The sequence below is a fragment of the Gorilla gorilla genome, chromosome 20, assembly GCF_029281585.2.
Source record: "Gorilla gorilla gorilla isolate KB3781 chromosome 20, NHGRI_mGorGor1-v2.1_pri, whole genome shotgun sequence".
NCBI classification, from domain to species: domain Eukaryota; kingdom Metazoa; phylum Chordata; class Mammalia; order Primates; family Hominidae; genus Gorilla; species Gorilla gorilla.
Genome location: NC_073244.2, coordinates 16,599,974 through 16,621,965, shown reverse-complemented (window position 1 = coordinate 16,621,965; position 21,992 = coordinate 16,599,974). Strand labels below are relative to the sequence as shown.

The window sequence follows — 21,992 nt, the reverse complement described above, 5'->3', positions numbered from 1 at the left end:
ACTAGGGACATAAACATGAACAAGACAAAGTCCCTGCTGTATGGGGGCTGACGTGTGTGGGTGAGACAGAGGAGAAAGAAGGTGAATGGATGGATGAATCAATGAGAGGATGAATGAATGGATAGATGGGTGTATGAATGGATAGATGAATAAATTAAAGAATGCAAGAATGGATGGATGGATGGATTGATGAATGGATAGATGAATAAATTAATGACGCAAGAATGGATGAACGGATGGATGGATGGATGGATGGATGAATAAATTGATGAATGTTAGAATGGATGGATGAATGGAAAGATGAATAAATGAATGAATGCAAGAAGGGATGAATGAATGGATGAATAAATGGATGGATGAATGGATAATGGATAGACGAATAAATGAATGCAAAAATGGATGAAGAAATGGATGACGAATGGATGGACGGATCAATGAATCGATGGAAGATGGATTAATGAATGGCTAAATGAGTGGATGCGTGGATGGATTAATGAATGGATGGATTAATGAATGCAAGAATGAATGGATGGATAGATAGATGAATGAAAGGAAGGATGAATGAATGGATGGAAGGATGGTTGATTGGTTTGGGGTCTCCACCCGTCATTACTCCTGGGTGGCTAGGGAAAGTGAAGGGGGGCAGCAGACCCATCTGAAGTCGCAGTACCTCTCCTGGCCCCGCAGCCATCTTCACGTTGGCCGACAGCGCTGCTCACCTGGCCGCCTCCCCTTTAAGACGCACACACCTGGGCTCTCACCTGGGCGCAGGCGCTTCCGCAGGAAGAAGGAAGCGGCGCCGCCATCGCCTCCCGGCGCTCCCTCCCCGACTCCTAAGTCCTTCGGCCGCCACCATGTCCGCCTCGGCTGTCTTCATTCTGGACGTTAAGGGCAAGGTGAGGCTGGGCATGAGGAGTTGGGAGACGGACAGGTGAGGTCTCGCTCCCAGGGATTCAGGGGCGACCCCTCCGCGCGGGCCAGGAAGAGGTCTGGGAACACCCCCTCCCCCTGCAATCCCTGGGAATCCCACCTCCAGTATTCACTCGCCTTGTGCCTGAGGCCAAGGGGTTCGCCTCCCAGGGCCTCAGTTTCTCTGTATGTAAAAATGGGAGCAACAGAGCTCCCCACCCAATGAGAATTAATACAACTCGCTGCGTGTAAACTACTTAGCACAGTGGCCTTTCTGGAAATATTAGGGACTCAGCAAATTGAAATTATCTCCATCACTGTCGGCATCCACAGTGTTAATACCTGGGGAAGGCAACTGGAACAGGGGCCTCTAACTCCCCCCATCTGTGGCTGCCTTGCCTCTTCCTGAAGTCCTTTTATTCCTCTTGTCTTTTTTTATTTTGGAGACAGGGTCTCTTGCTGTCTCCCAGGCTTGAGTGCAGTGGTGCGATCATAGCTCACTGCAGCCTGGAATTCCTGGGCTCAAGCGATCCTCCTGCCTCAGTCTCCGGAGTAGCTGTGACTACACAGGTGCAGGCCACCATGCCTGGCTAATTATTGACATTTTTTTGTAGAGGGATCCCGCTATGTTGCCAAAGCTGCTCTCAAACTCCTGAATATCTGGGGCTGCGGGCTGACCCCTCCATGCCCGGCTATTTTTAATTTTTTTTTTTTTTTTTGAAATAGAGTCTCGCTCTGTCACCCAGGCTGGAGTGCAGTGGCTCCATCTTGGCTCACTGCAACCTCCACCTCCCGGGTTGAAGCAATTCTCCTGCCTCAGCCTCCCGAGTAGCTAGGACTACAGGTGCGTGCCACCATGCCTGGCTAATTTTTGTATTTTCTTTTTTTTTTTTCAAGACAGAGTCTCGCCTTGTCACCCAGGCTGGAGTGCGATGGCATGATCTTGGCTCACTGCAACCTCCACCTCCCGGGTTCAAGTGATTCTCCTGCCTCAGCCTCCTGAGTAGCTGGGATTACAGGCATGCACCATCACGCCTGGCTAATTTTTTGTATCTTTAGTAGAGATGGGATTTCACCATGTTGGGCAGGATGGTCTCAATCTCTTGACCTTGTGATCTGCCCACCTCGACGTCCCAAAGTGCTGGGATTACAGATGTGAGCCACTGCGCCCGGCCGCACCCGGCCTATTTTTTATTTTAATTTTTTTGTACAGATGGAGTCTTGCTATGTTGCCCAGGATGGTCTTGAACTCCTGGTCCCCAGCTATCCCCCTGCTTCAGCCTCCCAAAGTGTTGGGATGACAGGTGTGAGCCACTGCAGTCAGCCTGTCTTGTCATTTAATAGCCAAAATAAGAGTGGTGGTGAAAATAATATTCCCGTTAATATTAATAGTGAGAGCTAAGATGTTTGAGAACCTGCCATGGGTCCTCCCTGTTCAGACACTGGACAAAACAACCTTAGGAAGTGGTAACTAATTTTTTTTTTTTTGGAGATGGAGTCTCGCTCTGTCACCAGGCTGGTGTGATCTCAGCTCACAGCAACCTTCACCTCCTGGGTTCAAGTGATTCTCATGCCTTAGCCTCCTGAGTAGCTGGGATTACGGTCATGCACCACCACACCAAGCTAATTTTTGTATTTTTAGTAGAGACGGGGTTTCATCATGTTGGCCTGGATGGTCTCGAACTCTTGACCTCATGATCCACCCGCCTTAGCCTCCGAAAGTGCTGGGATTAAAGGCGTGAGCCACCGTGCCCAGACAGAAGTGTTTACTATTATGGGTGTCTTCCTGACTACCAGGCACAATCATATGAACTGTCATCTATCTATCTATCTATCTATCTATCTATCTATCTATCTATCTATCTATCCATCTATCTATCTTTCTTTCTTTCTTTCTTTCTTTCCTTTCTTTCTTTCTTTTTTCTCTTTCTTTCTTTCTTTCTTTCTTTCTTTCTTTCTTTCTTTCTTTCTTTTCTTCTTTCTTTTTTTGACAGGGTCTCACTCTGTTGCTCGGGCTGGAGTGCAGTAGTATGACCACAGCTCACTGTAGTCTCGACCTCCTAGGCTCAATTGATTCTTCTGCCTTAGCCTCCAGAGTAGCTGTGACTACAGAGGTGCAGGCCACCATGCTCAGCTAATTCTTGAAATTTTTTGTAGAGGGATCCCGCTATGTTGCCAAAGCTGGTCTCAAACTCCTGGCCTCAAGCGATCCTCCTGCCTTGGTCTTCATGAGTGAGTCATTGCACCTGGCCTCTTCTTTGTTTTTTTTTTTTGTTGTTGTTGTTGTTTTAAATAATCCGACTTTGGTGCAAATGAAGTCTGGGGCAACAGCAGGGATTCTGGACCAGGATGCCTTAGATCAATCCCCAGTTTCCATATGCTTCCAGTGGACATGGTTTCTAACCTCACTTCTCCTGTGTGAAATGGAGATGATGATAACATCTACCCCACAGGGTTGTGGCAAGAACTAATAAGTTAGTAAACATCTACTCTTTTTTTAGTAGCCAGCCTGCCTGCCTTCCTTCCTTCCTTCCTTCCCTCCTACCCTCCCTCCTTCCCTTCCTTCCTTCCTTCTTTACTTTCTCTCTTTCTTTCTCTCTTTCTTCTTTTGAGATGGAGTCTTGCTCTGTCGCCAGGCCGGAGTGCAGTGGCACGATCTCGGCTCACTGCAATCTCCGCCTCCCAGGTTCAAGTGATCCTCCTGCCTCAGCACCCCGAGTAGCTGGGACTATAGATGCACGCCATCATGCCCAGCTAATTTTTTGTATTTTTAGTAAAGACGGGGTTTCATCATGTTGGCCAGGATGGTCTCGATCTCTTGACCTCATGATCCACCCGCCTCAGCCTCCCAAAATGCTGGGATCACAGGCGTGAGCCACTGCGTCCAGCCATCGCCTACCCTTTAATAAAACACAGCCTGGCACTTAGTGAGGGCCCTAGACCCATTAGCTGTTGTCATCACACTCCCATAGAAACAGAGCAGGAAACAGGCACAAGGAGGCAGAGCCTTGCCCAAGCCCCTCAGCTAGGAAGTAGGGTCAGAACCAGGCACTGTGCCTCCTCAGCGTGGTAGGTTCCTGGATGCTGGTGGTGACTAGGCCCTTTCCTTCCACCCTCAGCCATTGATCAGCCGCAACTACAAGGGCGACGTGGCCATGAGCAAGATTGAGCACTTCATGCCTTTGCTGGTACAGCGGGAGGAGGAAGGCACCCTGGCCCCACTGCTGAGCCACGGCCAGGTCCACTTCCTATGGATCAAACACAGCAACCTCTACTGTATCCACCCCATGTGGTGTCCCTGGAGGTGGGTGTGGGGGCTGTCGGCGATGGTGGCAGCTCAGGCCAAGAGAGGGTGGGCTGAGGACAGGAGTTGCACCGCACATCTCTGTGGCTTAGGCTCGGGGGCAGGGGCAGGTAGAGATGAGGGTGGTGGCAAGGGACAGGGTGGAGGTTCGGGGTCTGTATTCCATTTACTTCTCCATAAATGGTACCTTATCCTTAACCTTGCTGCCCCTAGTGGTGGCCACCACATCAAAGAATGCCAATGCCTCCCTAGTGTACTCCTTCCTGTATAAGACAATAGAGGTAGGTACTAGCCTCCCATTGGCTAACTGGTCTATCTGTCTACCCGTCTTGCCCGCCTCTTTCAAGATTCAAGATCCTTTTCTGATAGGAAGCCTTCCCAGATCTCCCTGGGTCTTCTTTTTTTTTTTTTTTTCTGGTAGAGATGGGGTCTTGCTATATTGCCCAGGCTGGTCTAGAACTTCTGGATTGAAGCAATCCTCCTGCCTTGGCCTCCCAAAGCGTGGGAGCCACCATGCTCAGCCCTTCCCTGGGGCCTTGTTTGAGTCTCTGTGCATCTGCCATCAAAGCCCCATCACTCTGCATCTCATCAGCTGCTTATGAAGTCATCTCTCCCTAAAGGGCAGGGACCAAGAATGTCTCAGAGAGCATACGGCTCAGCTAAGCCCAAGGACTTGGCATCTAATCGCAGCTTCCCTGCTTCCTCACTGTGTGACCTTGAGCAAGTGACTTCTTGTCTCTGTGCTTAAAAAAAAAAAAAGAAAAAGGCCAGGCACAGTGGCTCATGCCTGTAATCCCAGTACGTTGGGAGGCTGAGGTGGGTGGATTGCTTGAGGCCAGGAGTTCGAGACCAGCCTGGCCAACATGGAGAAACCCCTTCTCTACTAAAAATACAAAAATTAGCCGGGTATGGTGGCACCTGCCTGTAATCCCAGCTACTCAGGAGGCTGAGGCAGGAGAATCGCTTGAACTTGGAGGGTGGAGGTTACAGTGAGTCAAGATCACAACACTTCACTCCAGCCTGGGTGACAGAGTGAAACTCCGTCTCAAAAAAAAAAAAAAAAAAAAAAAAATCCTGGAAGCGCTTCCCCTCCCTTCCCTTCTTTTTTTTTTTTTTTAGAGAAGGAGTTTCGCTCTTGTTGCCCATGGTGGAGTACAATAGCGTGATCTTGGCTCACCGCAACCTCTGCCACCCAGGTTCAAGTGATTCTCCTGCCTCAGCCTTCCCGAGTGGCTCACACCTGTAATCAAAGCACTTTTGGAGGCCAAAGCGGGTGGATCACTTGAGGTCAGAAGTTTGAGACCAGCCTGGCCAACATGGAGAAACACCGTCTCTACTAAAAATACAATAATTAGCCGGGCATGGTGGCGTGCGCCTGTAATCCCAGCTACTGGGGAGGTTGAGGCAGGAGAATCACCTGAACCTGGAAGGCAGAGGTTGTGGTGAGCCAAGATCTCGCCACTGCACTCCAGCCTGGGCAACACTGTGAGACTTAGTCTCAAAAAAAAAAGAAGCCACCATACCCGCCCTTTTTTGCCTAATTTTTCAAGCATTCAGTACACTTTTTCTTTTTTCTTTTTTCTTTTGAGACAGGGTCTCACTTTGTTGCCCAGGCTGGAGTGCAGTGGCACAATCTCAGCTCACTGCAACCTCTACCTCCTGGGTTCAAGTGATTCTCCTGCTTCAGCCTCCCTAGTAGCTGCAATTACAGGCAGGTGCCACCATGCCTGGCTAATTTTTGTATTTTTAGTATAGACGGGGTTTTGCCATGTTGGCCAGGCTGGTCTCAAACTCCTGACCTCAAGTGATCTGCCTCCCTTGGCCTCCCATTGTTGGGATTACAGGCATGAGCCACCATGCCCGGCCTTTTTTCTTTTTGAGACAGGGGCTTATTCTGTTGCACAGGCTGGAGTGCAGTAGCATCCTCATGGCTCACTGCAGCCTCGAACTCCTATTAAAATTTTTGTTGTTGTTGTTAGAGATAGGGGCTCATGGCCGGGCACCGGTGGCTCATGCCTGTAATCCCAGCACTTTGGGAAGCCAAAATGGGCGGATTACGAGATCAAGAGATCGAGATCATCCTGGCCAACATTGTGAAACCCCGTCTCTACTAAAAATACAAATATTAGCTGGCTCTGGTAGTGCGCGCCTGTAGTTCCAGCTACTCGGAAGGCTGAGGCAGGAGAATCGCTTGAACCCCGGAGGCAGGAGTTGCAGTGAGCCGAGATAGTGCCACTGCACTCCAGCCTGGGTGACAGTGCGAGACTGTCTCAAAAAAAAAGAAAAAAGAAAAAAAGAGATAGGGGTTCACTATATTGCCCAGGCTGGTCTTGAACTCATGACCTTAAGTGATCCTTGTGCCTTGGCCTCCCAAGGTGCTGGGGTTACAGGCATGAGCTACTATGCCCAACCCATAGGCACACTTTTGTGGGTCTCTTTCTCCTCCGACCCCCAGGTATTCTGCGAATACTTCAAGGAGCTGGAGGAGGAGAGCATCCGGGACAATTTTGTCATCGTCTACGAGTTGCTGGACGAGCTCATGGACTTTGGCTTCCCGCAGACCACCGACAGCAAGATCCTGCAGGAGTGAGTGGACCCCTGGAGGCAGCCATGGGCTGGACTGTGGGTGTAAGGAACTGGAGGTCCACAGAGTTGTCCCTGGGTCCAGCTGCTTGTCCCTGCCGCCCTCCCTCCAGGTACATCACTCAGCAGAGCAACAAGCTGGAGACAGGCAAGTCACGGGTGCCACCCACTGTCACCAACGCTGTGTCCTGGCGCTCCGAGGGTATCAAGTATAAGAAGAACGAGGTCTTCATTGATGTCATAGAGTCTGTCAACCTGCTGGTGAGCCTGCACACGTCCCCGGCACCCCTTCCACGGCCTGGCTGCGGGAGACGGAGTTTGATGCCTGCTGACTATACCCAACGTCCTCCCTCAGGTCAATGCCAACGGCAGCGTCCTTCTGAGCGAAATCGTCGGTACCATCAAGCTCAAGGTGTTTCTGTCGGGAATGCCAGAGCTGCGGCTGGGCCTCAATGACCGCGTGCTCTTCGAGCTCACTGGCCGTAAGCATTTAGGGGACCTTTCTTCTGAGAAGTGCACAGGGGAGTCGCAAACCCGGCCCACGTGGGGACTTGGAGAATCGCAGCCCGTTTTGAAATAAGCGCTCGCTCACCATCTGCTGGTCACGGCCAGTATTGCAGCCATTGGTTGACTGCAAAGGCTGTTTCATGATTGAGCGACTATTGGGTGCCAGGTGCAGTTTTAGGCTCCGAGGACACAGCAGTGAAGAAAAAGACAAACCCGCGTTCTTACAGAGATGACATCCTACTGGGAGGAGGAGATAGAATAGCATCTTATTTATTTATTTATTTTGGGATGGGGTCTCGCTCTGTCACCCAGGCTGCAGTGCAGTGGTGTGATCATAGCTCATTGCAGCCTTGACCTCTGAGGCTCAACTGATCCTCCCACCTCAGCCTCTCGAGTAGCTGGGACTACAGGCATGGACCACCTACTTTTTAAATTTTTTATAGAGACGGGGGTCTCGCTATGTTGCCCAGGCTGGTCTAAACTCCTGGCCTCAAGCAAAATCCTCCCAAAGTGCTAGGATTACAGGTGTGAACTACTGTGCCTGGCTCAGCATCTTATTTATTTATTGATTGATTTATTGATTTAAGATGGAGTCTCGCTCCGTCACCCGGCTGGAGTGCAGTGGCATGATCTCGGCTCACTGCAACCTCCGCCTCCTGGGTTCAAGCGATTCTCCTGCCTCAGCCTCCTGAGTAGCTGGGACTACAGGCACCAGCCACCACGCCCGGCTAATTTTTTTTGTATTTTTAGTGGAGACGGGGTTTCACCACGTTGGCCAGGATGGTCTCGATCTCTTTACCTTGTGATCCGCCCATCTCAGCCTCCCATAGTTCGAGGATTACAGGCATGAGCCACCACGCCAGGCCTCAGCATCATATTTAAAAGCCAGACACTGCCGGGTATACAGTGGCTCACGCCTGTAATCCCAGCACTTTGGGACACCGAGGAGGGAGGATCACCTGAGGTGGGGAATTTGAGACCAGCCTGACCAACATGGAGAAATCCCGTCTCTACTAAAAACACAAAATTAGCTGGGCGTGGTAGCACATTCCTGTAATCCTATCTACTCAGTAGGCTGAGGCAGGAGAATGGCTTGAACTCGAGAGGTGGAGGTTGCAGTGAGCCAAGATCATGCCATCGCACTCCAGTCTGGGCAACAAGAGTGAAACTCTGTCTCAAAAAAACAAAAAAAAAACAACAAAAAAAAACCAAGCCAGATCCTGTACAGATACTAGGTTCAGATTCCAGCTCTACTGTGCCAGTTTTTGCTCATTCTCTCTGGGCCCCAGTTTCCCATATGTGAAATAGGTGATATTGGTCGGCAGGGAAGGTGGGGATAGGGATCCTTTCCTGGTTCCCAGGGTCACTCTGCACTCTCCACTCTGAGTTTCAGGCAGCAAGAACAAATCAGTAGAGCTGGAGGATGTAAAATTCCACCAGTGCGTGCGGCTCTCTCGCTTTGACAACGACCGCACCATCTCCTTCATCCCTCCTGATGGTGACTTTGAGCTCATGTCGTACCGCCTCAGCACCCAGGTGAGGCAGGGTCCAGCCCCATCTGGGTGGAGTAGGTTGGGGTAGGCTGAAGAGCGACCCTGGGCCCAGCGCAGTGGCTCACGCCTGTAATCCCAACAATTTTGGAGGCCGAGTCGGGTGGATCACTTGAGGACAGGAGTTCGAGACCAGCCTGGCCAACAGGGTGAAGCCCTGTCTCTACTAAAAATACAAAAATTATCTGGGTGTGGTGGCATATGCTGTAATCCCAGGTACTGGGGAGGCTGATGCAGGAGAATTGCTTTATTTGTTTTTTTTAAATTTTATTATTATTATTATTTTGAGACGCAGTCTGGCTCTTTCACCCAGGCTGGAGTGCAGTAGCACTATCTCGGCTCACTGCAAGCTCTGCCTCCCAGGTTCACGCCATTCTCCTGCCTCAGCGTCCCAAGTAGCTGGGACTATAGGCGCATGCCACCGTGTCCAGCTAATTTTTTGCATTTTTAGTAGAGACGGGGTTTCGCCGTGTTAGCCAGGATGGTCTCGATCTCCTGACCTCGTGATCCGCCCGCCTCGGCCTCCCAAAGTGCTGGGATTACAGGCGTGAGCCACTGCGCCCGGCCGAGAATTGCTTTAATCCAGGAGGTGCAGGTTGCAGTGAGCCAAGATCACGCCATGGCACTTCAGCCTGGGCGAAGAAGCGAGACTCTGTCTCAAAAAAAGAAAAAAAAAAAAAAAAAAGAAGAGAGTCAACATGGAGTCTCCAAGAACTCCCCCCTTCTTCTTCCCACAGGTCAAGCCACTGATCTGGATTGAGTCTGTCATTGAGAAGTTCTCCCACAGCCGCGTGGAGATCATGGTCAAGGTGGGCCTTGGGGGAACGCTTATTAACAATGCATGATCTCGGGTGGGTGCGGTGGCTCACACCTGTAATCCCAGCACTTTGGGAGGCCGGGGTGGTTAGATCACTTAAGCCCAGGACTTTGAGACCAGCCTGGGCAACAGGGCGAAACCCTGTTTCTACAAAAAATACAAAAATTAGCCTGGTAAAGTGGTGAGTGCCTGTAGTGCCAGTTAGTTGGGAGGCTGAGGTGGGAGGATTGCTTGAGTCCAGGAGGAGGAGGTTGTAGTGAGACAAGGACTCTAGCCTGGATGACAGAGCTAGACCCCATCTCCAAAAACAAAAAAGAAAAAAAGAAAAAAAAATCTGTTATCAAATAAAATAATAACTCTCCTATGATGGACTGAAGGGTTTTGTTTGTTTGTTTGTTTGTTTTTTTGTTTTTTGAGAAAGAGTCTCCCTCTGTCACTCAGGCTGGAGTGCAGTGGTGCGATCTCAGCTCACCGCAACCTCTGCCTCCTGGGTTCACGCCATTCTCTTACCTCAGCCTCCCGAGCAGCTGGGATTACAGGCTCCTGCCACCACGCCTGCCTCCATCTCCCCAAGTGCTGGGATTACAGGTGTGGCCCACCACGCCCGGCTTTTTTCAACAAGCCCTTTCATATGCCCTCTCAGCCCAGGCCTCCACAATCCTAAGGTGGGGATCCTTATCCTGTCCATTTTACGGATGAGGAAACTGAGGCACACAGAAGTTAAGGCATTTGCCTGCAGATACACAGCCAACAACTGTTAGAACTCAGGCCCACACCCATGAGGCTCAAGAAGCCCTGTTCTTGGTGCTTTCCATGTGGACAGCACCATACACCTTTGCCTGATTCAAAATGACCCTTCAGGCTGGGTGCAGTGGTTCATACCTGTAATCCCAGCATGTTGGGAGGCGGAGGCAGTAGGATCACCTGAGGTCAGGCGTTCCAGACCAGCCTGACCAACATGGAGAAATGCTGTCTCTACTAAAAATACAAAATTAGCAGGGCGTGGTGGCACATGCCTGTAATCCCACCTACTTGGGAGGCTGAGGCAGGAGAATTGCTTGAACCCAGGAGGCGGAGGTTGCCGTGAGCAGAGATTGTGCCACTGCACTCCAGCCTGGGTGACAGAGCAAGACTCCGTCTAAAAAAAAAAAAAAAAAGGCCAAGCCAAGCATGGTGGCTCACGCCTGTAATCCCAGCACTTTGGGAGGCCGGGGTGGGCGGATCATGAGGTCAGGAGATCGAGAACATCCTGGCTAACACGCTGAAACCCCGTCTCTACTAAAAATACAAAAAAAATTAGCTGGGCGTGCTGGCGGGTGCCTGTAGTACCAGCTGCTCAGGAGGCTGAGGTAGGAGAATGGCGTGAACCTGGGAGGCGGAGCTTACAGCCAGCCGAGATCGCGCCACTGCACTCCAGCCTGGGCGACAGAGTGAGACTCCGTCTCAAAAAAAAAAAAAAAAAAAAAAAAGGGCTTGGTAAATATTTGAAGGATGAGCAAGCGAATTCTTCATGCCCCATGCTCGCTCCCCTGACAGGCCAAGGGGCAGTTTAAGAAACAGTCAGTGGCCAACGGTGTGGAGATATCTGTGCCTGTACCCAGCGATGCCGACTCCCCCAGATTCAAGACCAGTGTGGGCAGCGCCAAGTATGTGCCGGAGAGAAACGTCGTGATTTGGAGTATTAAGTCTTTCCCGGTAAGCACCAGGGACTGGCGGGGGATCTGGGGGTGGAGGGGACTGGAGTAGTGTGGGGGCTGCCCAGGAGCCATGAGAACAAGGCAGAGAACAAATCAGAGACCCAGTCAGGTGTGGTGGCTCATGACTGGAATGCCAGTACTTTGAGAGGCTGACACGGGCAGATCGCTTGAACCCAGGAGGTGGAGACCAGCCTGGGGAACACAGTGAGACCCTGCCTCTATAAAAATATTAAGAGGAGCTGGGCGCAGTGGCTCACGCCTGAAATCCCAGCCTGGCTAACATAGAGACGGCTAACATCCGTCTCTAGTAAAAATATAAAAATTAGCTGGGTGTGGTGGCGCATGCCTGTAATCCCAGCTACTCGGGACACGGAGGCAGGAGAATTGCTTGAACCCGGGAGGCAGAGGTTGCAGTGAGCTGAGATTGTGCCACTGCACACTCCAGCCTGGGCAACAGAACGAGACTCTGTCTCAAAAAAAAAAAAAAAAAAAAAAAATTAAAAGGCCGGACATGGTGGCTCATACCTGTAATCCCAGCACTTTGGGAGGCTGAAGCGGGCAGATCACCTGAGGTCAGAAGTTCAAGACCAGCCTGGCCAACATGGTGAAAACCCGTCTCTACTAAAAATACAAAAATTAGGGCAGGGCACGGTGGCTCACGCCTGTAATCCCAGCACTTTGGGAGGCCGAGGTGGGCGGATCACGAGGTCAGGAGATCGAGACCATCCTGGCTAACATGGTGAAACCCCATCTCTACTAAAAATACAAAAAATTAGCCGGGCGTGGTTGCAGGCGCCTGTAGTCCCAGCTATTCGGGAGGCTGAGGCAGGAGAATGGCCTGAAGCCGGGAGGTGGAGCTTGCAGTGAGCAGAGATCACGCCACTGCACTCCAGCCTGGGTGACAGAGCGAGACTCCATCTCAAAAAAAGAAAGAAAAAAAAAAATTAGCCGGGCATGGGGATGTGCGCCTGTAGTCCCAGCTACTCAGGAGGCTGAGGCAGGAGAATCACTTGAACCCGGGCGGTGGAGGTTGCAGTGAGTTGAGATCACGCCACCGCACTCCAGCCTGGGTGACAGAGTGAAACTCTGTCTCAAGAAAAAAAAAAACTAAGAAAAAAGAAATGCAAGGCCAGGCGCGGTGGCTCACGCCTGTAATCCCAGCACTTTGGGAGGCCGAGGCGGGCAGATTATGAGGTCAGGAAATCGAGACCATCCTGGCTAACACTGTGAAACCCCGTCTCTACTAAAAATACAAAAAAAAAAAAAAAATTAGCTGGGCGTGGTGGCGGGCGCCTGTAGTCCCAGCTACCGGGAGGCTGAGGCAGGAGAATGGCGTGAACCTGGGAGGCGGAGCTTGCAGTGAGCCAAGACCGCACCACTACACTCCAGCCTGGGCGACAGAGTAAGACTCCATCTCAAAAAAAAAAAAAAAGAAAAAAGAAATACAAGTAAATCAGAGAGGTACGTATGTATGCAAGTGATCAAGCTTGAAACCAGGCCAGTCTATTTCACAGACGTGTAAACTTCCATGACGGGAAGCGTGTGGATTTAAATATCCCCCTGCCAATGTCTTGAGGAAACCAGCCCTGGGTTCACCTTCCTCACTATTGCTTTGCTGAGCTGGGTGGGTTTGGGAAACCCATTTCCACTTAAGGAGGCTCAGTTTGCCTGTCTGTGAAATGGGCAGGATGAGGTGACCCACATCCCTTGGCTACTAGAGGTTTTGGTTTGTCCCCATGATCTTGGGAGAGGTGGATCATCAGTGCCTGTAAAACAGGACATGGTAGTTAAAAAAAGAAAAAAAACCCTGATTGGGTTTTGCAGTCAGAATCTTCCCTGGTGAGTCTCTGTCACCCAGGTTGGGGTGCAGTGGTGAGATCATGGCTCACTGCAGCCTCAAACTCCCAGACTCAAGGGATCTTCCTGCCTCAGCCTCCTGAGTAGCTGAAACTGCAGGCATGTTCCACCGCACCCAGCTAATTTTTAAACTTTTTGTAGAGATGGTATCTCAATATGTTGCCCAGGCTAAGGAGCCTTTATTTTCCTGTCTGTGAAATGGGCTGTGAGCAGATCTGACTCCAGGGGTTGCTGTAAGGAAGGTCTCGGGAAGGTAGGGGGACCCTGGTGTACCTGATGCCCCCATGTTCCCTCAGGGGGGCAAGGAGTACTTGATGCGAGCCCACTTTGGCCTCCCCAGTGTGGAAAAGGAAGAGGTGGAGGGCCGGCCCCCCATCGGGGTCAAGTTTGAGATCCCCTACTTCACCGTCTCTGGGATCCAGGTGAGAGAAGCAGGCAGGGAGGCTCCTCCCCTTGACTTCGGTGGGTTCCCCTCTCTCCTGTCCCTTGGCTCGAGTCACTTCAGTCCCCTGGCCTGTGTCAACACTCCTCTGAAGGCTGCCTGGTCTTTCCCTAGAGCAATGTTACCTTTATCTGCCCACAGCCTGTGCTCCCTCTCCCCCGGCCTGTGCCACCTTGTTCCTCACTGGCTTGTTCACTTCTGTCCCTTCTCCACCTCCAAAGCCATTCACCATTCCGTTGCCTGTGCCACCTCATCCCCCCAAGACCATGTGATATCCCCTCATCGATCCCAGCCTGTGCCACATAGCCGCTTGGCCTAAGCCGTCTCTTTCTCCCTGGCCCTGGCCTCCTCCCTCCTGCAATCCTGGACCACCTCTTTTCATTCCCTTCCAGGTCCGATACATGAAGATCATTGAGAAAAGTGGTTACCAGGCCCTGCCCTGGGTTCGCTACATCACCCAGAGTGGCGGTAAGGCAGCCCAGCTCCTGGGGACAATGGGGTGAGGGAAAGGCAGTGGGTAGGGACTCAAGGCTTTCACCACATTCTGGCTCAGAAAACCAACAAGGGTCAGGTGTGATGGTTCACGTGTGTAATTCTAGCACTTTGGGAGGCCAAGGCGGGTGGATCTCTTGAGGCCGGGAGTTCGAGACCAACCTGGCCAACATGGTGAAACCCTGTTTCTACTAAAAATACAAAAATTAGCCGGGTGTGGTGGTGTATGCCTATAATCCAAGCTACTCAGGAAGCTGAGGCAGAATTGCTTGAACCCGGGAGGTGGAGGTTGCAGTGAGCTGAGATCGTGCCACTGCACTCCTGCCTGGTCGACAGAGACCCTGTCTCAAAAAATGAAAAAGAAAGCAAACTGCCCCTTCTTGTCATGGCACCCTGGGCCTTGGTTTGCATGTGTTTAAAATGGGGGCAGTTGGCTGGGTGTGGTGGCTCACATCTGTAATTCCAGCAGTTTGGGAGGCTGAGGTGGGAGGACCACTTGAGCTCAGGAGTTCCAGACCAGCCTTGGCAACACAGCAAAACCCCTTCACTACAAAAAATATAAAAATTAGCCAGGTGTGATATGCACACCTGTAGTCCCAGCAACTCAGGAGGCTGAGGTGGGAGGATCGCCTGAGCCCAGGAGGTCGAGGCTGTACTGAGCTGTGATTGCACCACTGCACTCCATCCTGGGCAAGAGTGAGACCCTGGCTCAAAAAAAAAAAAAAAAAAAAGGAAAAAGAAAGCAGGGGCAGTTGTCAGCGTCAGTTCTAGGGTGGTCGTGAGTTTGGAGAAGGGGCTGAACATATAGCACCTCCATCTGCTGCCTGGAAACTGCCTTGTTTCTATGGTTACAGTACCTGTGTTTAGCCCCATTCTTAGCCTTGTTGATCATGAGTGCTGGGATAGGGGATGAATTGAGGGGCTGTGGGAGGCTGTCCCTCTTCCTTCACCCCTCCCCATTTCTTTTCTTTTTTGAGATGGAGTCTCACTCTGTCGCCCAGGCTGGAGTGCAGTGGCGCGATCTCAGCTCACTGCAACCTCCACCTCCTGGGTTCAAGCAATTCTTCTGCCTCAGCCTCCCTAGTAGCTGGGATTACAGGTGTGCACCATCATGCCCAGCTAATTTTTGTATTTTTAATAGACATGGGGTTTCACCATGTTGGCCAGGCTGGTCTCGAACCCCTGACCTCAAGTGATCCACCCGCCTCGACCTCCCAAAGTGCTGGGATTATAAGCGTGAGTCACCGTGCCCGGCCCCCCTCTCCCCATTTCTGAGATGGCCCCTCCTCATTCTTTCTCTGCAGATTACCAACTTCGTACCAGCTAGAAGGGAGAAGAGATGGGGGCTTGAACACGGGGCTTCCTTACAGCCCCGGATGCAGATTTTAGAGGGAGGGAAGGTGCGGGCTGTGTGTGTCTGTGTGAGGGCAGGTCCTGGACTTGTCAGTTTCTTGCTCCCAGCACCCGCCCCTTCCTCACCTCTTCCTTATTCCATAGGCTGGGAGAGAAACTCTCTCTGCTTCCCTCGCCCTTGGAGCTTTCCCCATCCCCCTGATTTTATACGAAGAAATAGAAGAGGGGCTTGAAGTCCCCCTCGCGAGTGCCTTCTTGCAATTACCTGCCTTAGCGGGTGTTGCGGGTCCCTCCTTCACAGCCGCTGAGCCCAGAGGTCCCGCTGGCCCCTCCTCTGAATTTTAGGATGTCATTAAAAAGATGAATCTAGCTGCTGCCTATGTGCTTGTTTGGGGACATTACTGAAGTGCTGCAATGGGAGTGGGTAACACGTGTCTGTCCATTCATCAGTCCCGGGTCATCGCCCTGGTCCTCTGCTGTTGCCTTTGCTTCGCACCTCCAGTCTGTTCCCCCAGTAGCCGCTAGAGGGCGCGTGTTAGCATCGCTTCTTTTTTCCTTTTTCCTTTTTTCTTTTTTTTCTTTTTTTTTTTTTTTGATACAGTCTCACTGTAGCCCAGGATGGAGTGCAGTGTCGCGATCTCGGCTCACTGCAACCTCCGCCTCCCAGGTTCAGGCAATTCTCCTGCCTCAGCCTCCCGAGTAGCTGGGATTATAGTCATAGTCGCCCACCATCACGCCTGGCTTTTTTTGTTTGTTTGTTTTGTTTGAGACGGAGTCTCAGTCTGTCGCCGAGGCTGGAGTAGTGCAGTGGTGCGATCTCGGCTCACTGCAGCCTCCGCCTCCCGGGTTCAAGCGATTCTCCTGCCTCAGCCTCCCGAGTAGCTGGGATTACAGGCGCCCATCACCACACCCAGCTAATTTTTGTATATTTAGTAGAGACCGGTTTCACCATGTTGGCCAGGCTGGTCTCGAACTCCTGACCTCATGATCTGCCTGCCTCGGCTTCCCAAAGTGCTGGGATTACAGGCATGAGCCACTGCGCCTGGCTTAATTTTTGTTTTTGTTTTTTTGAGACGGAGTCTCGCTCTGTCGCCCAAGCTGGAGTGCAGTGGCACGATTTCGGCTCACTGCAACCTCCACCTCCCAGGTTCAAGCGATTCTCCTGCCTCAGCCTGCTGAGTAGCTGGGATTACAGGCGTGCGCCACCATGCCCCACTAATTATTGTTATTTTTAGTAGACACGGGGTTTCACCATGTTGGTCAGGCTGGTCTCAAACTCCTGACCTCATTATCTGCCCGCCTTGGCCTCCCAAAGTGCTAGGATTACAGGCGTGAGCCACCGCGCCTGGCTTAATTTTTTTTTTTTTTTTTTTGAGACAGAGTCTTGCTCTGTCGCCCAGGCTGGAGTGCAGTGGCGTGATCTCGGCTCACTGCAAGCTCCGCCTCCCGGGTTCACACCACTCTCCTGCCTCAGCCTCCCAAGTAGCTGGGACTACAGGCGCCCGCCACCACGCCTGGCTAATTTTTTGTATTTTTAGTAGAGACCGTGTTTCACCGTATTAGCCAGGATGGTCTCAATCTCCTGACCTCGTGATCCGCCCGCCACGGCCTCCCAAAGTGCTGGGATTACAGGCGTGAGCCACTGCGCCCGGCCTGTATTTTTTAATAGAGACGGGATTTCACCATGTTGGCTAGTCTGGTCTCGAACTCCCGACCTCAGGTGATCCACCCGCCTCAGCTTCCCAAAATGTTGGAATTACAGGTGTGAGCCACTTCACTCGGCATTCGTATCTTATTAAAGCCAGGGCCTGGTCGGGCGTGGGCGACAGAGCAAGACTCTGTCTCAAAAAAAAAAAAAAAAAAAAAAAAAAGGCCTGGCACGGTGGCGGGCGCCTGTAGTCCCAGCTACTCGGGAGGCTGAGGCAGGAGAATGGCGTGAACCCGGGAGGCGGGGCTTGCAGTGAGCCGCGATAGCGCCACTGCACTCTGGCCTGGGCGAAAGAGTGAGACTCCGTCTCCAAAAAAAAAATTAAAAAATAAATAAATAAATAAATAAAAAAGTCATGGATTGATCTGCACAATTGCCATCCTGATACCCCACCTACCTGCTCTCCCCTGCTCTGTACCACACCAGGCACGCTCTCACCTCTGGGCCTTAGCATCTGCTGTGCCTCCCAGCTGGTGTGCTTTTCCCCATATAACCACAAGTCTCCCTCCCTCACCTTTAGGTCTCAAATCAAATGTCACCTCTTCAGGGAGGCCCTCCCTGCCTTTCCGTTTCTTTTTCTTTTTCTTTTTCTTTTCTTTTCTTTTCTTTTTTTTTTTGAGACAGAGTCTCACTCTGTTGCCCAGGCTGGAGTACAATGGCGCGATCTCGGCTCCTGCGACCTCCGCCTCCTGGGTTCAAGCGATTCTCCTGTCTCAGCCTCCTGAGTAGCTGGGATTACAGGTGCGTGCCACCAGGCGCAGCTAATTTTTATATTTTTAGTAGAGACGGGGTTTCACCATATTGGTCAGGCTGGTCTCGAACTCCTGACCTCGTGATCCGCCCACCTCAGCCTCCCAGAGTGCTGGGATTACAGGCGTGAGCCACCGCGCCCGGCTTTTTGCCTTTCCGTTTCAATGGCTCATCTGGTCAGTCCTCTACCACTCTAAAAAGATTTAACTATTGGCGGAGAGCAGGAGCTCACGCCTGTAATCCCAGCACTTTTGGAGGCCAAGGCAGAAGGATCCGTTGAGCCCAGGAATTCGGGACCAGCCTGGGCAACAAAGCAAGAACCCCAACATAAAAAAAAAAAATCTGTATTTAAAAGCAAAACACAAATAACAAACAAAAAACACCAGCCTGGGCAACATAGTGAAACCCCATATCTACTAAAAACACAAATTAGCCGGGCGTGGTGGTGCGCCCTGTAGTCCCAGCTACTCGGGAGGCTGAGGCAGGAGGATCACTTGAGCCCGGGGAAGTCGAGGCTGCAGTGAGCTGTGATCGCACCACTGCACGCCGGCCCGGGTGACAGGAGTGAGACCCTGACTCAAAAATAAATACATATATAAATAAAAATTAACTATTGTCTCTGGCCCCAGACCATAGGTGTCCCTGCAGCAGGGGCCGACTGGCGTGCTCTCCACTCGGGCACCTCTAGGAGGTGCTGAGTAAATATTTGAACGAAGACCTCTGAGTCCCTGTCTGGCTGCGACTATGTCCTCCCAGGCCTTCCCACGTGGCAGCTGCAGGCTCCTTTCCTGCTGGCTCAGTCTGAGCCTGGCAGGGTGATCCCTTCCTCATCCACTCCGTCTCTCCGTTTCCCTTTCTTCACGGTGCTTGACACTATCTAATATTATTTAGTTGTTTGAATGTGCGCGTCCAGCTCCCAGGACGCTCCCTGCACACAGTGAATGAATAAATGAATGAAATAAAGCGCCCAGCTCGTAGTAAGGGCCAATGAATGTCTATTAGTAGTGGAACCTCGGATTGGGTGGCTCCAGCCCTGCCTCCCTTCCCCCAGGAGGCGCCGAGGTCCCAGAGCAGCCCGCGCGACCCTGCCCCTGACCTTTCTCCCTGGGTCAGTTAAACCAGCCTTCTTTCCCGCCTGCCGGGTTCATTTGAAAACCGAAAACCCCGCCATTGCCGGCGGTCCACCGGTTGCCACACTCTGACCAATCAGGAGCGACGCGTTTCACGCCGAGCCCGAAGTTTCCCCGGCGACGCGCAGCCACTGGTTATGTAGGCCCTGTGGGCGGAACGCCGTAAGGTCGCGCGCCGGGCAACGCGGTGCCGCTACACAGTAGCGAGTTTGTAAGAAAACAAATCCGCGGCGTTCGGGGCGTGGCCGGGAGCACGTTGGCTCCGCCCCCTGGCGGCTGCCTCAGCGGCGGCGGCGGCGCAGGCTCAGAGCAGACCCCGCCCGGCGAGGAGGAGGGAGGGTGAGTTAGGGGGAGACCCGGCCCCCAAGGGGCGGGCGCCGGGCAGGGCCCCGCGGGAGGCCGAGGGTTGGGCCCGGCTCCCAGCCCCTCGCAGTCCTCCGGCTGACAGGGGGAGGAGCCCGCCGGGAGGGCCGGGGTCTCGGGCTGGGGAGCCGGGACGGGAGAGCAGCGCAGCCGGGTGCACCGCGGCCGCGCCCCGGGAGGGCTGTTCGGGCCAGCGCCCGCCGGCTGCTCCGCGCTGACAGCGCCGGGCTGGGGCGGGGCGGGGGGCTTTGCAGGCCGCCAGTGTCGACATGCTGCTGGAGGAGGTTCGCGCCGGCGACCGGCTGAGTGGGGCGGCGGCCCGGGGCGACGTGCAGGAGGTGCGCCGCCTTCTGCACCGCGAGCTGGTGCATCCCGACGCCCTCAACCGCTTCGGCAAGACGGCGCTGCAGGTGAGGCCGGGCCGGTCCAGGTCGGGGCGGGGCGGCTAAGCAGGATGAGGATCGAGACCCCAGAGCTCCTCTCTGGTCTCCTGGCCCTGGTGGTGACCCACTGGGAACCGGTCCTTCTTCTCTAGGCTTTCATTGTTCCCCCACGGTCCCCCTTCGAAGGTGGGTGGTGGGTGAGGCTAGGTTGTGGGGGGAGGGGAGAGCTTTTTAGCATCTTCTCTGAGAGGATTCCTGGTTCTCTGAGTGCCGGGGATTCACTTTCCCTGGGGAGGTTCTTATTCCGTGGGTGCGGGTTCAGCTCCATTGGATGCCGTTTCCATGGGGACGGCTCACGTTTCTTCGGGCTTCTATGGGGAGATCCGATCTCTGGAAGGTGAGGTCCTGTCTCTAGGGGTTCCTCATTTTGTAGAGGGCTCTCTGAGACAAATCTGGTTACTTGGGGGTGGGGTCTTCATTCCTAAAGGTTATGCGGATCCTTGATATAGTGTGGGGGCCCCAATGGAAGAACAATGTCAGATTGCAAGACATCCCTATATTCCCTGGGAGACATTTTACAGGGGAGTCTCGTTTCTCTTTTATTATTACTTTTGGAATCCCGCTTCTTGAAAGGAGCTCTCAGGTACTCTGAGGTGACATCACCATTATGTAGGAGGAGGCTATTTCCCGGAGAAGGGGTTTGCTTTCCTTTGACATCTCTTTTCCCTTATGAGGACTATCAATTCTTTGGGGGTAGTTCTCCATCTCTGGGGGCCCATTTCCTGGAGGGGATTTTCTATTTCCTGGTGATTGCCCATATCTGGGGGCGTCTTTGGTCCCTTGGGGGAGAGTCTTAGGTTCCTTGAAAGTTCCCATGGGGGCTGTTCTCTGGGTTGGGGGGTCTCATTCTTAAGGGAGTGACCAGCTTTTGGGGGGGGGTCCCTATTCCCAGAAGAACTTTTTATCTGCATCTCAAACAGTTTCCTGGGGACTTATGCAGCTTCTCCGTTCACTAGAGGACGCCTCCTCTAGCATTTCCTGTTTCTGGGATATGCCTCTTTCTGGATGACCCTTCTCTTTCCAGTGACCCCTTTTGTGGAATCTCCTCCCTTGAGGACCTCCTGATCCTCTGTCCCTCACACAGGTCATGATGTTTGGCAGCACCGCCATCGCCCTGGAGCTGCTGAAGCAAGGTGCCAGCCCCAATGTCCAGGACACCTCCGGTACCAGTCCAGTCCATGACGCAGCCCGCACTGGATTCCTGGACACCCTGAAGGTCCTAGTGGAGCACGGGGCTGATGTCAACGCGCCTGATGGCACCGGGGCACTTCCAATCCATCTGGCAGTTCAAGAGGGTCACACTGCTGTGGTCAGCTTTCTGGCAGCTGAATCTGATCTCCATCGCAGGGACGCCAGGGGTCTCACACCCTTGGAGCTGGCACTGCAGAGAGGGGCTCAGGACCTCGTGGACATCCTGCAGGGCCACATGGTGGCCCCGCTGTGATCTGGGGTCACCCTCTCCAGCAAGAGAACCCCGTGGGGTTATGTATCAGAAGAGAGGGGAAGAAACACTTTCTCTTCTTGTTTCTCCTGCCCACTGCTGCAGTAGGGGAGGAGCACAGTTTGTGGCTTATAGGTGTTGGTTTTGGGGGTGTGAGTGTTTGGGGGACGTTTCTCATTTGTTTTTCTCACTCCTTTTGGTGTGTTGGACAGAGAAGGGCTCCTGCAGGCCACAGCCACCTAAACGGTTCAGTTTCTTCTGCGCCCCAGGCTGCTGGGGCCTCAGACAAGACCCAAGGGCAGAGCATTTAAGAGTGAAGTCATGACCTCCAGGGAGCCTAGAAGCTGGTGGCCTTGGCCGGCTGTGCTCAGAGACCTGAAGTGTGCACGTTGCTTCAGGCATGGGGGGTGGGGGGAGCGTCCCAAATCAATAAGAAGGTAGAATGAGTTATGAGTTATTGATATTCTGTTGGAAGCTTGTTTTCCAGTCTCTTGTACAGCGTTTTAAAAGAAATGGATTCTATTTATTATGCTTTATTGGAAAAAATGTAATAATTTAATGTTTTTACCCATTAAATTAAGACTTGTGCATGATCACAGCACGGGTGGCTTCTGATTTTTGAGTCTGGGATGGAGAGTTACACATC

The 21,992-nt window shown here is 52.5% G+C and overlaps 2 protein-coding genes across 6 annotated transcripts; both read left to right on the top strand.

Moving 5' to 3' along the window:
- Positions 1-769: 769 nt before the first annotated feature.
- AP1M2 (adaptor related protein complex 1 subunit mu 2) lies at positions 770-15,880 on the top strand. 5 transcript variants are annotated; one of them, XM_004060004.4, is made up of 12 exons: positions 770-896; positions 4,029-4,185; positions 4,427-4,494; positions 6,669-6,799; positions 6,910-7,057; positions 7,152-7,278; positions 8,697-8,839; positions 9,591-9,662; positions 11,207-11,365; positions 13,521-13,646; positions 14,059-14,134; positions 15,463-15,880. In XM_004060004.4, exons 1-12 carry the CDS (start codon positions 855-857, stop codon positions 15,483-15,485), a joined length of 1,272 nt encoding a protein of 423 aa, XP_004060052.1. In that variant the 5' UTR covers positions 770-854; the 3' UTR covers positions 15,486-15,880. The 5 variants fall into 5 exon arrangements, with proteins under 5 accessions (XP_004060052.1, XP_018872135.1, XP_063557071.1 ...); XM_019016590.2 differs by having other exon boundaries at positions 774-896; positions 8,691-8,839; XM_055371828.2 differs by having other exon boundaries at positions 833-931; positions 8,691-8,839.
- A 3,445-nt stretch (positions 15,881-19,325) lies between these two features.
- On the top strand, positions 19,326-21,942 carry CDKN2D (cyclin dependent kinase inhibitor 2D). Its single transcript, XM_019016677.3, has 3 exons — positions 19,326-19,438; positions 19,717-19,872; positions 20,990-21,942. The coding sequence occupies exons 2-3, from the start codon at positions 19,732-19,734 to the stop codon at positions 21,347-21,349; spliced, it is 501 nt and encodes a 166-aa protein (XP_018872222.1). The 5' UTR covers positions 19,326-19,438; positions 19,717-19,731; the 3' UTR covers positions 21,350-21,942.
- The last annotated feature ends 50 nt before the right edge of the window (positions 21,943-21,992 follow it).

Bases quoted from the DNA above. Each gene is read 5' to 3' on its own strand.
- AP1M2 (XM_019016590.2), top strand. From the start codon at position 855: ATGTCCGCCTCGGCTGTCTTCATTCTGGACGTTAAGGGCAAG. The intron at 897-4,028 runs GTGAGGCTGGGC...TTCCACCCTCAG, and splicing joins TTCTGGACGTTAAGGGCAAG to CCATTGATCAGCCGCAACTA. The intron at 14,135-15,462 runs GTAAGGCAGCCC...CTTTCTCTGCAG, and splicing joins CTACATCACCCAGAGTGGCG to ATTACCAACTTCGTACCAGC.
- CDKN2D (XM_019016677.3), top strand. From the start codon at position 19,732: ATGCTGCTGGAGGAGGTTCGCGCCGGCGACCGGCTGAGTGGGGCGGCG. The intron at 19,873-20,989 runs GTGAGGCCGGGC...TCCCTCACACAG, and splicing joins TCGGCAAGACGGCGCTGCAG to GTCATGATGTTTGGCAGCAC.